Genomic DNA, 15,247 nt, shown 5'->3' on the forward strand with positions numbered 1-15,247 from the left:
GTGGCCTAAGCGATCCATTGAGAAAAGATGGAGTTCTAATAATATGTTTCATTACGAAGAATCTAGATAACGAAGAATCTTATCAAAGGCGCATAGGCCAAATTTCTAGGTATCCATAGAATATATAGACTACCCAAAATTTCGTACCTCCATTCTACACTTCAGCCAGAGGTCTAGTTTTTCTAGTAGTGCTATCCTGCCCATCCTCCTAATCGTACGAATGAAACAGTCTATCAAGCCAGGGAAACAACGAACGACATTGTTTCTTGCGTTGTTGTAATCAAAGAGACAAAGAGACATCAGTAGGGTGTTGATGGATGCAGTTCACTCGTACTTTATGTAATGTAAACTATAACTCCCCACCAGAATGAATGAATAATACACAATGGCTTCGTTACAATCCCCTTGTGTTGTTTTATTAGAAACCATAAAGCTAGACGTCACAAAATTAGAATTAGAAATACACAAAATGCTAAGTGAAATGTACGACTGTGAAACAACAATGACTGGGGTCTGAGAACACACAAACTGCAAATAGTTTATCTGACAAACATTGCGCGTTACAAGTTTTCATCTATGAAATCGATGTTGTAAGTCCGACCCGAGTTTAAATGCAGGTGTGTCATAAAGATTTAGTCTCCTTCGCAGACTTCTAGGATCTATGGCGTTGTTTTTTTTGTGGGGGGGGGCGCTAATTCGAAATTGTCAACACGGGTCAGAATCTGTAATGCCGGGGAGGCAGTTTCTCCATGCCAAAACTGTCATAGGCAGTTGAATGTTGCCCCCCCCCCCCCCACCCCCCCTTTTTTTTTTTTTAGTAACGTTAAAGCCAGCGCTCATAGAGGTCTGCGAAGGAGGCTGGTTAAGATTACTTGTTCCCACTTTCCGACCCATGTGCCATGAATCTCGATGTGGTCAAGTTCAGACTCATCCCACACATGAGATGATGAACGTAACGAAGCAAACTTGACCCAATTACTTTTTTTTAGTTGTATGCTATAAGTAAACAATACAATGAATGAATGAATTACCTTGATAGTACAGGTCATAGTGATAAAGCAGAAGTACAATTACAGTGATACAAGAATGTGGTATCTTACTACATCTACAAACTATTGTATACTAGTGCCATCTCCAGTACCGACGACTACACGGCTTGGTAGGAGATTGTAACAGTGGTCAACTTGCTGGTCAGTATGTGGTCACCGGGCGTTCCTTCAGCCACTTGGCGATGCCAGGGTTGGCCTTGACATTGTCGGCCACCTTCTTCAGGTTGGGATACTTGTCCAGACTCGGCAAAGCGATCGTGAGGGACCCCACGGACTCGTAGTTGAAGTAAAGAGCGATGTCAGCCGCTGTCAGCTGGAGAAAAACAATATAGAAATCGTGAGGAAGAGACATTGGCTTCTGTCGTACATAGCAAAACGAGCATTAGATTTATCAAATTTAAAATTCACTTTGTTACGCAGCAGCAAGAAATAAAAAGTTATCGTTCAACATAGACACACACAAGAAGGGAATAGAATTGAATAGAATTAATAGAATTAATAGAATGAATAGAATAGAATTATGAATAAAGTGGAACAGAATAGATAGAATAGAAAACAGTTGAATAGAGCATAAACGAACTGAGCAAAAGGGTATTTAACCGGATATGATATTGATAGGATAGAATAGAATAGGATAGAATAGGATGGGGTAGGATTGGATAGGATTGGGTAGGATTGGATAGGAAGAATAGATCTAGAGTAATAGAGTACAGCAGTATATAGAACATAACATAATAGAATAGAATAAAAGAGAGCAGAATAAAACAGAATGGAACGTCGCAGGATCGCCTTCATTCAAGAAGGCACACGTACCTGATCTCCGACAAAATACCCCTTGTTGCTCGCCAGTTTGTTCAGATACTCCAACAGTTCTGGGGCTTCCTTTTCCTCCAGCTTCTTCTTCCTCGCCGCCTGTGGAAGTAAACATATAACGTTATAGCCGTTAAGATTTGTCTAGCGAGAGCAAATTTAAGACATCTGACATTACAGATAACAATCTAGCGTTACATCAGCCTCAGTGGGAACTAGGATGGTCTGACCACAAATGACAACTGAAAAAAATATAAGGTTGACGGATGAAAGAAAAATATTGTATAATGGACCGTTATATAACATTACGAATGCACTTCTACATTTGTGCACTACATGGCGAGCATTGTGTTTTGTCTATACTCCTGACGAACGTCAAAGAAAACGTAGGAAAAGTAAAACTTATCTTGAAATGAGTATCAAAGGGTTTTTTTTCATTCACAAACAATGAATTATACAAAAGCCGACGTTTCGGTGACCGTATGTCACCATCCTCAGGGGAATACTGACCTGCTCTACTTCGTATTGCCGCTAGGGGTCGCTACTACGACGTTACAGATGCGGTCGCAAAAGTATTGTCATATTTAAAAGGATATTGAAATGTTATGAAATGGTCTGAGACTGGCAGCTTTTGACAAATCTTTGATCGGGCCGCGTTACCTTTTCTGCTTCTGGCAAGATGAAGATCTGTGCAGCCTTGTCAAACAGGGACCCCGCCCCCTCTGTGATCATATCCACCTTCGCCTGGTCCAGAGAACTCTTCCCCGCCAACCCTGCAAAAGGTATGCTGGTGTTAGGCCATACTGATTTGACCATAAAATAAGATTCCTTCAGTATTGACTTGACTTTATTGAAGAAAATCCATTAGCAGTGTGCCCTAAGGCACTTCGCTAGTCTACCTGGACTTTTTATCAACATACACATAACAATACATACTGTAACGATGACAACATAACAATCCAATATATACATTAATTACAGGTAGTAGCATGTCATTAGAATTACTGTCTAGTTGTCGTGTTAACTGAAATTAAACTGAAATACTTGAAAGTCCATACGAGTTGCTTGAAATTCGAAGCACATCATTAATTGAATAAAATCATTTACAATACGATGACACTTCACTTCATTAGTGAAGTTCTTTACCTTACAATAACAGCTCACAGAGTCCAGTTTTAAAAGTTCGTGCAGAAGGGGTGGTCTGTAGTTCTACTGGGACCTGATTCCATATTGAGACAGCTCTGTACAGAAATGTCTTCTTCGAGGCTTTGTCCTAGGTTTGTCTAGTCTAAAGGTTGGCTTGGACGCAAACCGTGTTCTGTGCTTATGCTGTTTGTTGACAGGAAACAGTCTGCTCCTGATAACTAATATCATGATTATGATATCTAAGTGGCAGGGAAGGTTGAAATATGACACAGAACATAGTGACCAAACAATTGATTCTTTATTTTTGATCTTTCACATATCTTCTTTTGACTTTGACTCTGTAGTTGACTTTGGCCTACGACAGTATTTTGCATCTTAGGTCGCAATCCAAAACGGACGGAAATTGGTGCGCGCATGGATGTTATTCATACAACCAAGCCAGTGTGGCATATCATGGGAGCAATCCAACTACATAGTGACGTTTAATTTGACTGTATATTGTTTAGTTCCCAGGCCCTTTGTAATAGTAATACTATTAGTAATAGCCTTCAGCTAGTTGGGTAGCCGTGGCTGTATGTTTTATACAGTCTTATCGAATCAAGACGGACCCGCTTTCCTGATAACACCACGTGCATGCCGTACCTGCTTCCCTGGCGATGTAACGAGCGATGCTGTTGCTCTGACAGATTGTCGTTCCGTCCACTTCCAACAGGGGGAGCTCTCCCATCGGGGTTGCTGCAAAATAAAAAGTTCTTTCTTATTTCCCTTCGCAAGATATCATTCATCAGTAACTAGAAAGTTAACACTTAAAGCAATAAGCAAATGTGACGGTTTTATCCTGGCTCCCTTTTTCCGATACAGTAGAATTATGAATTATTCCGAAACACCAAACCACCAAAAATGAACGATTCCACAATGCCCCCATGGAAAAGTTGCAAAATCATATCACCATTCCAGAAATAAAATCTTTCAAACCAATCTACCGCAGTCCAGTGAAATACCCGCCTTACTCACTTGGCTTCATCCCGGGCCACTTGCTCTCGTGCAGACGGACGTCCTCGTACTTTATCCCGCCGGCGGCCAGCATCACCCGGCTGACTTCCCCGCGCCCGCGCCCGTCAAAGTAGGTAAATTTGATGCTAGGCATGGTGCTGGTCTGAGATCTCGGTTCCTCACGCTGTTACGTGCTTGCAAAGATGCGATGTGTTTGGTCGAGGCACCCATGGCTCTATTTAAACACGTTTGTTGCTTCCACCCTGGCGGTCGTTTAAGTTGCCAGTCTTTCAAACGCGTCCTACCGGGCGTTCTAGCGGTCGATCCAGTTAAGACGCCATCAACAAAAGTGAGTTAAAGACGGCCGCTTTAGCTTATAAGATTAAAGAAATGCTTTCAGACGTGACCTACCGGACGCTCTAGCGGTCGCTCTGGATCTTGCTGATATCAATTACAAATCGTGTCAGAATGAATGAACAAACAAACCTGAGCTTATCTTAACGGCGTTTCGGGTTTCATATGCCATTTTGCCATCCTTTGTTGTGTTTATCATTCTATAGCAAATATCGTTGCCTGTTTAGTGCAGTGCAATGTGTGCAAGATTTTACTGGCGGGACTTACGGCTAATTTAACGTTTGGAAGGAGGGGAGGCGTTGAGAGGGATGCACGAGAGTAGACTTGTCATTCTACAGCACTCGCTCCCTCGTTCTCAGAGCGTCATATGAAAACCCCGGAAGCAAAGCCGAGCTTCGGACGTTCTGTTGGTCATTCGTTCCGCCCGATGATTTCAAAGCGCCACATAGCTTCTAGAAAGAGAACTGCAAGTAGGAGTACTAGAACTTTCGATGCCCAGTTTTTCCATTTTATTCTACCGTTCTGTGGGTCTTTCTGAATCTAGTTCCATTGAAAATACTTTTCTCTCGTCTCGGTCGAAGGATAAATGTTGTGGTGACTTCATTGTAAAATCTCAGTGGTTAGGAAGGTTAAACAAATGGCTGAACACACAAAAAATGGTATACAAAACAATCAACTCTTTATGTTTTTTCTTAGCGCTATAGCTACTCCTTTGACTTTGGCATTCTATAACATTTTTGGTATTTTTTTGGTTGCAATCTATCACATATATTTGCTCATGTTGCATATTTCGTTGTTGTACGTGTATACGATATAACGTTACCCGGTGTGGTCGCAAACTTTTTTATCTGGAAACGGATGAAAATTGATGCGCAAGTGGATGAAGTTATGTAATCAAGTCAGCGTGGCCTAAGCGATCCATTGAGAGCCATAAGTTTCATGACGCAAAATCTAGATAAACAAGACCTGATCAAAGACGCATAGGCCAGATTTCAAGGTACCCATAGAATATATAGACGACCCAAAATTCCGTACCTCCATTTTAAACTTCAGCCAGAGGTCTAGTTTTTCTAGCCTCCGTTGCAGTCCTTTTCCCCGCAGCGTGTTTTTTTTTTTCAATTTTTTTTTGGGGGGGGGGGGCGCCACGTATCTGCTTGGGATCCCGTATCCGCCGTGCCTCTGTGTCAGCAGCGGACACAGGGTCTATAGCGGACACAGAGGCACGGCGGATACGGGATCCCAAGCAGATACGTGGCGCCCCCCCCCCCCCCAAAAAAAAATTGAAAAAAAACACGCTGCGGGGAAAAGGACTGCAACGGAGGCTATAGTTTTTCTAGGAATACTATCCTGCCCACCTTCCTAATCGTTCGGATGGAACGGCATTGTTTGTCATGTTGGCGGAACGCCCGACAGGACGGGCGGCTAAGCCTCCTTTGCAGGCAGTATCTGCTTGGGGCACCGTATCTGCTTGGGGCACTGTAACCGCCGTATTAGAGATATACATATACGGCGGTTACAGTCCTCCAAGAAGATACGGTGCCCCAAGCAGATACGGCACCCCCAGTCAAAGAACCTGGCCCCGATAACTTGAAAAATCGCCGTGGGGAGGTCTGCAACGGAGGCTCACGGCGGCTACCGTACAGCACGCCAAACACAAACGGATTAGAGGGTGTACCAGCAGGACGACCGATAGGACGGACGGCTACTACACAGCACACATAAAAAAACGAATGTTCTGCTGCAATACCAAGGTCACATACTACGAGGCTCCAAATTGAACTTGACCTGCGTCTTCCCAACACCTACCCACATAATAAATATCATCATAATCCATCCAGAGGTTATTGAGTTATGCTGACTACAACAATCCGGAAATACAAACACACAGACACAGAGACAGACGCACCCAAAACAATATTTCCATTTTTCAGGGAGATAACAAACGGGTTAGTTGGTATGCCAGCTGGACGAGCGACAGGCTGCACACGAAAAACAGATTAGAGGATACACCAAAACGACCGATAGGTTGCAGCCCAATAACAAATTCATGGAGCTTTAGAATGAAAAGAAGGAACAATCCTAGTCGAACCTACTTAGCCCGACAGGACAAATCTAAAAGATCAATTTGAGGGCCTTTGGGTTAACTTGGCGACCGACAGGACACCACGAGAAAAGTATTTTGAAGATCTGGAATCAGAACGACCCACAGAACAATAGAATGAGCTAGATTTAGTTCTAGTACTCCTACTTGCAGTACTCCTTCAAGAATGCATGAGGCGCTTTGAAAACCGTTTGGGCGGAACGAACGACCGACGGAACGTCCGAAGCTCGGCTTCACTTCCGGGGTTTTCATATGAAGCTCTGGGAACGAGGGCTGCAGACTGACAAGTCTACTCTCGTGCACCTCTCTCGACGTCTCTTCTCCTTCTGATAAAATTAGCGTAAATACACATTTTTTGCCAAGTAAGAATCTTCAAGTTCGCTTTATTCAACTTCGGATCGATGGATTGACTTGAAATTCAGGATTAATTCATGGGAGCACAACCTGAACATATTCCAAGCAAAACAATTTAGATTCGTGCGGCGCGGACTTCGCCAGAGTGGGCGTTTGCGGGTATTCGCTAAAAAGCCGATGCGTAAATCCCTCTTTATATATGTGAAATTACATAATAATTACAGTTTTAACTGTGCGGACTGATAGATAGCTGCCAACAGATAGCTGCCAGATCACTTGTGCTTATCATATAGATCCTTTAGACAACCGGTTAGTCTCTTCCAGACTCCTTAGCAGACCATCATAGTGTACTCCCAGACCGGCTAACTCCACTGGCATGTTATCTGTCTATTTGACCAATTTCTACTATTTTTCCAGCGGCCTGTGGAGTCTGGTAGAAACTAAGACAAAGCGTATTGAGTCTTGGTCGGGACTGAAATAGACACTGACCTGTTTACCAACAGGCATTCAGATACACCACATTTGCTATAGAGTGAATCACCGGACAAAAACAAAAGCACATATCACGGACAAACGATGGCGAAATGGAATCCGAAACGCCCGTCTTTAACTCACTTTTGTTGACGACGTCTTAACTGGATCGACCGCTAGAACGCCCGGTAGGACGCGATTGAAAGACTGCCAACTTTTAGCATGGGGGCATTAAGCCACACTGACTTTTTTTATATAGATGACATCTGCTATTCTCCAAGCAGAGGTTTCGGTCGAGGGGGCTAGGAGCGGCCGCGATTTTTACCGTTTCTTTCCCTCCAGGAATAATTTCTTCAAGCAGTCTGACCACTTTTTTTTTTTTTACTTGGGTTTTGACAAACAAGGACGACTTGGCACTGCACTCAATTTTTATAACTTACATTAACAGTGCCACGTACAGATAACAACATACCCATTTTTTAATACACCTGGGCGAAGCGAGGAAAGTCGTGTAAAGTGCCTTTCCCAAAGGCACAACATCGGTGGCGTCAGGGGGATTCGAACTCGGGACCTTGGTTCTGGGCCGAACACCCTGCCGTTACGCCACACGACCCCACAAATCTGACCACTTTGATTTCATAATGAAGGCTTTTTCGCCCAGTATGCTCGCGTGCGATTGTGGGTACACATAGCACAGGGGATTTCATTTAAACAGCAATTTTTGAGGTTTGGGTACATTGGAGATAACCCACCATTTTACAGGGAGTAATTGTATCGGAAAAGGTGGGGCGAAACCCTCGCATTTGCTTGCTAAGGTAGATTTTCTGACTGCTACCGTTCAATTGTTTTTTACGACAAGGGATCTAAGAAAGGAAACTTATTGTTTTGCAGCAACTCCGATGGGAGAGCTCCCCCTGTTGGAAGTGGACGGAAAGACAATCTGTCAGAGCAACAGCATCGCTCGTTACATCGCCAGGGAAGCAGGTTCGTTCATTCGTTCGTTCGTTCGTTCGTTTGTTCGTTCGTTCGTTCGTTCGTTCGTTCGTTCGTTCGTTCGTTCGTTCGTTCGTTCAGACCCTTATAGTGTCTAGGGACAGTCATAGGGCAGCATGTTTCCTTGCTGTTTCTGTAGCAGGGTATATGATTCTACAGGGAGGGGTTGCTAGCCCTTCTCCTATAACATCCCTTCCAAAAGATGGGTGCAGCCCCAACCGAGATGCCCTTCCCTGGATTGAGCTAATTAACAGCTAATTGGAAGAAGTAGCTCAACTGTGAGGCTGCTACCGGTTGAGCTACACGGACATCCCTATCTGCATTGGTGGATAACATTTTTGAAAAACTGAGCTCAACTGCATCCAAACACAACAAAGACGTTTTACTGAATATTTGGCTGCCCGTACTGAAATTCTGTTGAGTTGGGATAAACTTGGGATGTAAGATGCAGGGATTATAAAACATCACTATGTAGTTATGGGGGTCAGCAGAAACGACTGGAGGGTCTACACCGGGTCGGCAACCGCCATGCACCAGACGCTGATGCCTGCGAACGATTGATTGATGTAGTTATAGATCTGCTCCTTTTGCAGGGTTGGCGGGGAAGAGCTCCCTGGACCAGGCGGAAGTGGACATGATCATGGAAGGTGTCAGGTCCCTGTTTGACAAGGCTGCACAAATCTTCATCTTGCCAGAAGCAGAAAAGGTAACGCAGCCCGAAGCAAGATTTTATTTATTTATTTGTCTGTTTCTGTTTTCCTTTACCAGGGTAGTTCGAGGATCCCTCAGTGACTGAGCACTGTTTTTCAGGGAGGCTCAGCCAAAAGCTGTCAGTTTCAAAATATTTCAGAACATTTCAATATCCTTATGAATATGGCAATACTTAGGACCACATTTGTAATGCTTTTCAGCATTGGCAATAACGTTAGCTGCAGTAAAACCAGTTATTATAGTTCTGAGGAAGGCGACATACGGTCACCGAAATGTCGGCTATTGTATAACTCATTGGTTGTGAATAAAGAATTTGGATACTCATTTCAAGATAAGGTTTAGTTTTCTTACCTTTTCTTTGATGTTCCAAAATATTCGACACGACACAATGTTCGCCATTTACAACACACCAAAGAATTGCATGAGGATGGAGCTTGAAACACATTGCCAACTACTACAGAGTCCGCTAGTACAGAGTTCCGCCTCTTCTGTACTTGTGTATGAAACTGATTAATATGAATGTCACACGGTAAGTAAAAGAATTGCATTTTGATAGTTAATTACTAAAGGACATGCAGCTGCAATTCATGCAGTCAACACAGTGGGAACCCTGTCACAGATATACGTACCCTGTTTTACACGTGCATCGGCTGCTTGTCAAAAATCGGGCACTGATGGTCACCAACAAGGTAATGCTATGCGACGCAACCCGCTTCCGCATTGACCGAAAACATAACGCCCTCACCGTAACTACATCTACCCCCTCCTCAAACAACCCTACTCGGTGGATACATCAGTCCACAAAGAAGGCATACCATTTTTATTTGGTCCGCTCTGAAAGGGTTTCAGAGCCAAAAAAGCTCAACAGAAGACAGTCTGCATATTCGATAGCCATGCGCGCGCGGCCGTTTTTGTCCGTCAAGGGCTGTTTTTGACGGACTATTCGAAATAGAACAGGGGGCGGGGCTTCTAGTGTTCGAACTGGATCGGTCCATTAAGACAAAACTTAATGTTAACGGCTTATATCTTAACTTTCACAGGCGGCGAGGAAGAAGAAGCTGGAGGAAAAGGAAGCTCCAGAACTGTTGGAGTATCTGAACAAACTGGCGAGCAACAAGGGGTATTTTGTGGGAGATCAGGTACTTTTGCATCCTCCAATGATGAAGAAAGCACTGTTCTGTTCTTTTCCATACTGTTAGTATTTCTATTCTTTATAATCTATTCTTTTTTCTATTATTCTGTTCTATTCCAGTCTATTCTATTTCATCCCTTTTTGCTCTACTCACATTATGCAATATTCTGTCATATCTATTGTTCTATTCTATTCTATTCCAGTCCGTTCCCTTCTTTTGATAAAGTGGTATCATGTTGAATGGTAAGTTTTTATTTCTTGTTGCTGCGTAACAAAGTAGACAGGATTTTAAACATGGTCGGATCCGATGTTTGCTCTGTGAGGTGCGCCTGAAAACAATCTTCCTCACGATTTCTATATTGTTGTTCTCCAGCTGACAGCGGCTGACATCGCTCTCTACGTGAATTACGAGTCCGTGGGGTCCCTCACGATCGCTTTGCCGAGTCTGGACAAGTATCCCAACCTGAAGAAGGTGGCTGGCAATGTCAAGGCCAACCCTGGTATCGCCAAGTGGCTGAAGGAACGCCCGGTGACCAAATACTGACCATCATCAGTGACCACTGTAACACTCTCCTACCTAGCTATAGTCATCGGTACTGCAGATGATACTAGTATACATTAGTCATTGTAACTGTAGTAAGATATCACATTCTTTTATCTGTGTACGTTTACTTCTGCTTTATGTCATACCTGGGCCTGATACGGGTGTTCCGGACCGTGTGATAACTATCCTTATCACCATGACCTGCAATGTTACCTGTAAGAGCACAAACGCACTACAAGGGTCATTCATTCATTCGTTCATATGTGCGTGATTTAGTTTTGAAGTCTGTACGGTTGTTTATGGCAGACAACGCTCAAGAAAAGTAAACGCCATTTATAGAGGTCAAGTTTGCTTTGTTACCTTCAACATCGCATGTCGAATGTTGGTTAGTCTGAAGTTAGCCTGGACGAGATCCATGGCACATCGGTCGGAAAGTGGGAAAGTAATCTCCGAATGACGTAAACATGCCTTCAGTTAAGCACTGCTCGGGTCGGACTTATAACATCGACTTCATAGATTGAAAATTTTACGTTAATTGTGATATTAAGTTTTTGTAGATCTTAAGTTAAAGAGTCATTATCATCGTGGCTGTTGTTTAACAGTTGAACATTTCATCCCGCATTTTGTGTATTTTCCATTTCGTCACGTCTTTTTGTTTACAATAAACCAACACAAGGAGATTGTAACGATTGTAATAGTTTTCTTTATTGTACAACGATAGCCTATTGGAAGCCATCTAACAGAGGTGGTACATGATTTGTGCTTGAAAAAGGAATGGACAGAGTAAATTTTCCAGCAGTTCGAATTCAAAATGGCGTCTCTGGACGTTCCTTCAGCCACTTGGCTATCCCAGGGTTGGAGGTCACGTGGTCCATGACCTTCTTCAGCCCGGAAAACTCGTCCACATTCGGCAGTTTCATGTAGTTCCCCACCAGAGTCGTCATGTTGAAGAAGGTGATGTCAGCCAACGTCAACTGGAAAACATCGCATTTGTACCAATCACAGCAAGTCGCCGGAACGCAATTAGCCTGCTATTTAAACCGATTATATATAACTCTTTGGTCAACGTTGCATCGGAGTAACAGCCGCTTTTTAGATATCTCTTCGGACACAACTAAATGAACCTATATACGAGATATTAACAAGTTCTTACTTACGTTCCGGCGACGTGCTACCAATCACTGACGTCGTAAGATCACGCGATCTAACAGCTTTATAATGGACATTGAAACCCAAATTGACATTGAAGGCCAAATTACTCTATACACATCATTGAATGGCTCTAAATGGTTTAATCCTATGTGAGGGGTTGTAGGTATTGAAAATTGATAGATTTAAGATATAATAAGAGTGTTTTCAAATGAACGAATGATTGTACTACCGGTACCTCATTTCCAACGAAGTGTCCGCTGTCGCCGACCAGCTTGTTCATACAGGTATAGAACTGAGGTAAGAAAGTCTCTTCGTAGTCTTTCTTCTTTTCAGCCTGTTTGGAGTACAAACATATGTTATAGAAAAATGCAAAACAGGAAATATCAGAAGTGGTCTATACTAAATCACATTTTGTTGTTTGTTGTTTTTGCGCATGCGCGAGTTCTCACGACAAGCTACCAATGAAAGGATCGACGATCCATCCTCACTAGACAGCTTTAAAGATCGCTTGCAGCTAAATGTGCAAAGGTTATTATCTCCATGAAAAATGGAGATATAGTTTTGGGTGTGTCTATGTGTCTGTGTTTGTGTGTGTTTGTGTGTGTGTGTGTGTGTGTGTGTGTGTGTGTGTGTGTGTGTGTGTGTGTGTGTGTGTGTGTGTGTGTTTCCGCACTACTGTAGTCAGCATAACTCCAGAACCTCTTGATGGATTACAATGATATTTGGTATGTGGGCAGGTGTTGTGAAGCCGAAGTTCAAGGTTGATTTTGGGCCCCCTAGTATGTGACCTTGGTACTGCAGCAGAACTTCCGTTTTTGTATCTTTTGACTTGGACGTGCTATGGTCTTGATTTTTGGGTGGCAGATAGCTTATTAGCTACTGCAGGTAGTTCAGTGTAATAACCAGCCGCTGTTGGTGTGCTATACCGAAAGGTGGATATACCAGCTATGCAGATACAGAGGCTGGTGTGTTACGCTGAAGGGCGGTTATACCGGCTATATAGATACAGATACAGAAGCTGGTGTGTTACACCGAAAGGCGATTATATACTGGCCATACAGATACAGACGATAATGAGAACTTTACTGTGGACATGGACTCTTAGTAACCTTTTTTTCTTCGTCCTTCTCCCAGTACACACCGTGGCCCTTCTTCCCCAGGTCTTCCATCCCGTCCATTATCATGTCCACACGCGCCTGATCCAGGGGGGTCTTACCAGCCAATCCTATACAGACATTGCAAATCAATCAATTAATCAATTGATTGATTGATTAATGAATAAATTGATTAATCAATTTATCAATTATTTCATTCTAACATTAAATCAATTAAGCAACCAAACAACCAACCAAGCAAGCAACGAACCAACGAACCAATCCATCAATCAATAATTCAATAATTCAATAATTCAATAATTCAATAATTCAATAAATCAATAAATCAATAAATCAAAAAATCAATAAATCAAAAAATCAATAAATCAATAAATCAATGATACAATGATTCAATAATTCAATAATTCAATAATTCAATAATTCAATAATTCAATAATTCAATAATTCAATAACTCAATAATTCAATAAATCAATAAATCAATAACTCAATAATTCAATAAATCAATAAATCGTACCTGCCAGTTTGGCGACGTACCGAGCGATACTGTTACTCTGACACAACATCGTCCCCTCCACCTCCAGAATCGGAACTTGGCCCATTGGAGTCTCTGCAAAAAATATCAAGCAATATGAAGAACTGTCTCTCACTATTCTCTAAGATATAAGCTATAGCTAAGTGTACTAGGCTTGAGGCTGCGAAGGAATTACATGTATTTTACGTTTGCTTTTCCGTATTGTGTTTACCCCCTTTCCCGGCAATAAAAGAATGAAATCTCAAAACAGAATCTGTTTTGGCTCAACAGTTCGTTTAGTGTAAAAAATGCGTAGATTTCTGTTGTGCTGGGCGCGGTGAGTGTTTACACATGGGAAAGTGACCTGTCGGCCGTTAGTGGTTAATCCCGCTAAACGGCACATTTAACAAATCAAGAAAACAATTGTAGCGAAATGAGCGACTGCAATTACTTTATGTGCCAGTCATATTTAATAGTATCCCCTCTCCAAAACAACAAGAATGTTTCTTGTTACTATTTAGCTTTCACCGCAACAAAATTATTGGTTAAGCTTCCCTTTCCCTGTTTGTTTGCATGCCACACCCCTTTTGTCACAGCAAGTTGAACACGCAACCATTACGTTTCTTATATCAGCACGAGGAACTGTATGATGGCCTATGTAAATGAGATTTGGGCTTTGTAAAATAGAAATAAACTGTTTCTGTCAGATATGTACAATATGCCCTTTTACTAGACACCAGGCCTTTCTATGGTTGTATGGATTGTATACTGATTCGGGAGAGAGCGGAATAATTAGCCAGGAGAGTCAGTCCACTGTAGGGAATGTGACCATCATTTCACCCCCTAACTGCGCCAGTAAATAAAACCCTACGGTGGCCAAACCCACTTGGTAGATAATATCCCTATAGCGGACGTAGTTACTACCTTTAAAATCTAGCTACAGGGGGCGTGACTCACTCGGTTTGAGCTCGGGCCACTGGTCCTGTTGGAGCCGGACGTCTTCGTACACGATCCCGCCGGCCGCGAACACCAATCGGACGAGCTCTGCGGTGCCCTTTCCGTTGAAGTAAGTCAGTTTGTAGTCGGGCATTGTTCTCCTGAATCGTCGTCTGCCGTTTTAAATGTATCCTTACGTTACGTTGTGTAAGGCTGGTCACGAAGTTACAGTCACGAACGCGGAAGTGCACAGGAAATGACCTTCGGTGTCACTTCCAGGTCAAATCGAGGTCCGCCAAGGTCATCAGTTACTGACATTGTATCCAGAAAAGGTCGTTATTTAGAATAGGTCAAATGAGGAAATCATTTGCATAATTGATGAGAAAATGCTATAATTTCATGGAGGTATTAAAATGACGGGAATTTGATGCCTGCAGCATTCAAGTTAACTGAACGTGAACATCATCAAACATAATTATGCAAATTAGGGCCTTATTTGCATGACTGGTGATATTTCACATTTTCACACTCTATGCAAAAAAAGAGAAAATATCATACATTCCTGACGCAGCATAGTATCAACGTAATCTTATAGCTTTAGCAGTATTAGCATGCATAGTTAGATTGTCTTTCTCTTTTCATAAAGCAGATTAGTTCCTTAAAATTGCTAGATATCAGCAATAGCCCAACTATAGCTAACGTTATGTATTATCAAGTTGCCATAGATTGTATCTGTTACAATTCTCGCGCCGCCAATAAAGCCTCTCCCTCTCTCTCTCTCTTCCCTCTCTCTATGCTTTACGTTATTGATTGAAAACGCAGATGTTGTTTACGCGGCACAGTCGACGCCGCAAAATGTTTATATCCTCTGACC

General features: G+C 42.6%; 3 protein-coding genes across 3 annotated transcripts; 1 reads left to right on the forward strand and 2 right to left on the reverse strand.

Annotated features, from left to right (window-relative positions):
- Positions 1–824: 824 nt before the first annotated feature.
- LOC136448488 (hematopoietic prostaglandin D synthase-like) lies at positions 825–4,791 on the reverse strand. Its single transcript, XM_066448062.1, has 5 exons — positions 4,020–4,791; positions 3,648–3,740; positions 2,520–2,632; positions 1,863–1,961; positions 825–1,362 (listed from the first exon to the last, which is right to left on the reverse strand). Exons 1-5 carry the CDS (start codon positions 4,150–4,152, stop codon positions 1,192–1,194), a joined length of 609 nt encoding a protein of 202 aa, XP_066304159.1. The 5' UTR covers positions 4,153–4,791; the 3' UTR covers positions 825–1,191.
- A 3,348-nt stretch (positions 4,792–8,139) lies between these two features.
- LOC136448489 (hematopoietic prostaglandin D synthase-like) lies at positions 8,140–11,347 on the forward strand. The gene is made up of 4 exons (XM_066448063.1): positions 8,140–8,262; positions 8,865–8,977; positions 10,023–10,121; positions 10,488–11,347. The coding sequence occupies exons 1-4, from the start codon at positions 8,178–8,180 to the stop codon at positions 10,656–10,658; spliced, it is 468 nt and encodes a 155-aa protein (XP_066304160.1). The 5' UTR covers positions 8,140–8,177; the 3' UTR covers positions 10,659–11,347.
- On the reverse strand, positions 11,346–14,638 carry LOC136448486 (hematopoietic prostaglandin D synthase-like). Its single transcript, XM_066448061.1, has 5 exons — positions 14,395–14,638; positions 13,441–13,533; positions 12,920–13,035; positions 12,046–12,144; positions 11,346–11,632 (listed from the first exon to the last, which is right to left on the reverse strand). The coding sequence occupies exons 1-5, from the start codon at positions 14,525–14,527 to the stop codon at positions 11,465–11,467; spliced, it is 609 nt and encodes a 202-aa protein (XP_066304158.1). The 5' UTR covers positions 14,528–14,638; the 3' UTR covers positions 11,346–11,464.
- Positions 14,639–15,247: the final 609 nt, after the last annotated feature.

Source organism: Branchiostoma lanceolatum, chromosome 14, assembly GCF_035083965.1.
Source record: "Branchiostoma lanceolatum isolate klBraLanc5 chromosome 14, klBraLanc5.hap2, whole genome shotgun sequence".
Lineage (NCBI taxonomy): Eukaryota > Metazoa > Chordata > Leptocardii > Amphioxiformes > Branchiostomatidae > Branchiostoma > Branchiostoma lanceolatum.

Excerpts from the sequence above, each read along its gene's own strand:
- LOC136448489 (XM_066448063.1), top strand. The coding sequence starts at position 8,178 with ATGGGAGAGCTCCCCCTGTTGGAAGTGGACGGAAAGACAATCTGTCAG. Across the intron at positions 8,263-8,864 it reads TTACATCGCCAGGGAAGCAG|GGTTGGCGGGGAAGAGCTCC; the intron begins GTTCGTTCATTC and ends CTCCTTTTGCAG. Across the intron at positions 10,122-10,487 it reads GGTATTTTGTGGGAGATCAG|CTGACAGCGGCTGACATCGC; the intron begins GTACTTTTGCAT and ends GTTGTTCTCCAG.
- LOC136448488 (XM_066448062.1), bottom strand. The coding sequence starts at position 4,152 with ATGCCTAGCATCAAATTTACCTACTTTGACGGGCGCGGGCGCGGGGAA. Across the intron at positions 3,741-4,019 it reads GTGGCCCGGGATGAAGCCAA|CAACCCCGATGGGAGAGCTC; the intron begins GTGAGTAAGGCG and ends TTTATTTTGCAG. Across the intron at positions 1,962-2,519 it reads TCTTGCCAGAAGCAGAAAAG|GCGGCGAGGAAGAAGAAGCT; the intron begins GTAACGCGGCCC and ends TTACTTCCACAG.
- LOC136448486 (XM_066448061.1), bottom strand. The coding sequence starts at position 14,527 with ATGCCCGACTACAAACTGACTTACTTCAACGGAAAGGGCACCGCAGAG. Across the intron at positions 13,036-13,440 it reads GTACGTCGCCAAACTGGCAG|GATTGGCTGGTAAGACCCCC; the intron begins GTACGATTTATT and ends ATGTCTGTATAG. Across the intron at positions 12,145-12,919 it reads AGAAGGACGAAGAAAAAAAG|GCTGAAAAGAAGAAAGACTA; the intron begins GTTACTAAGAGT and ends TACTCCAAACAG.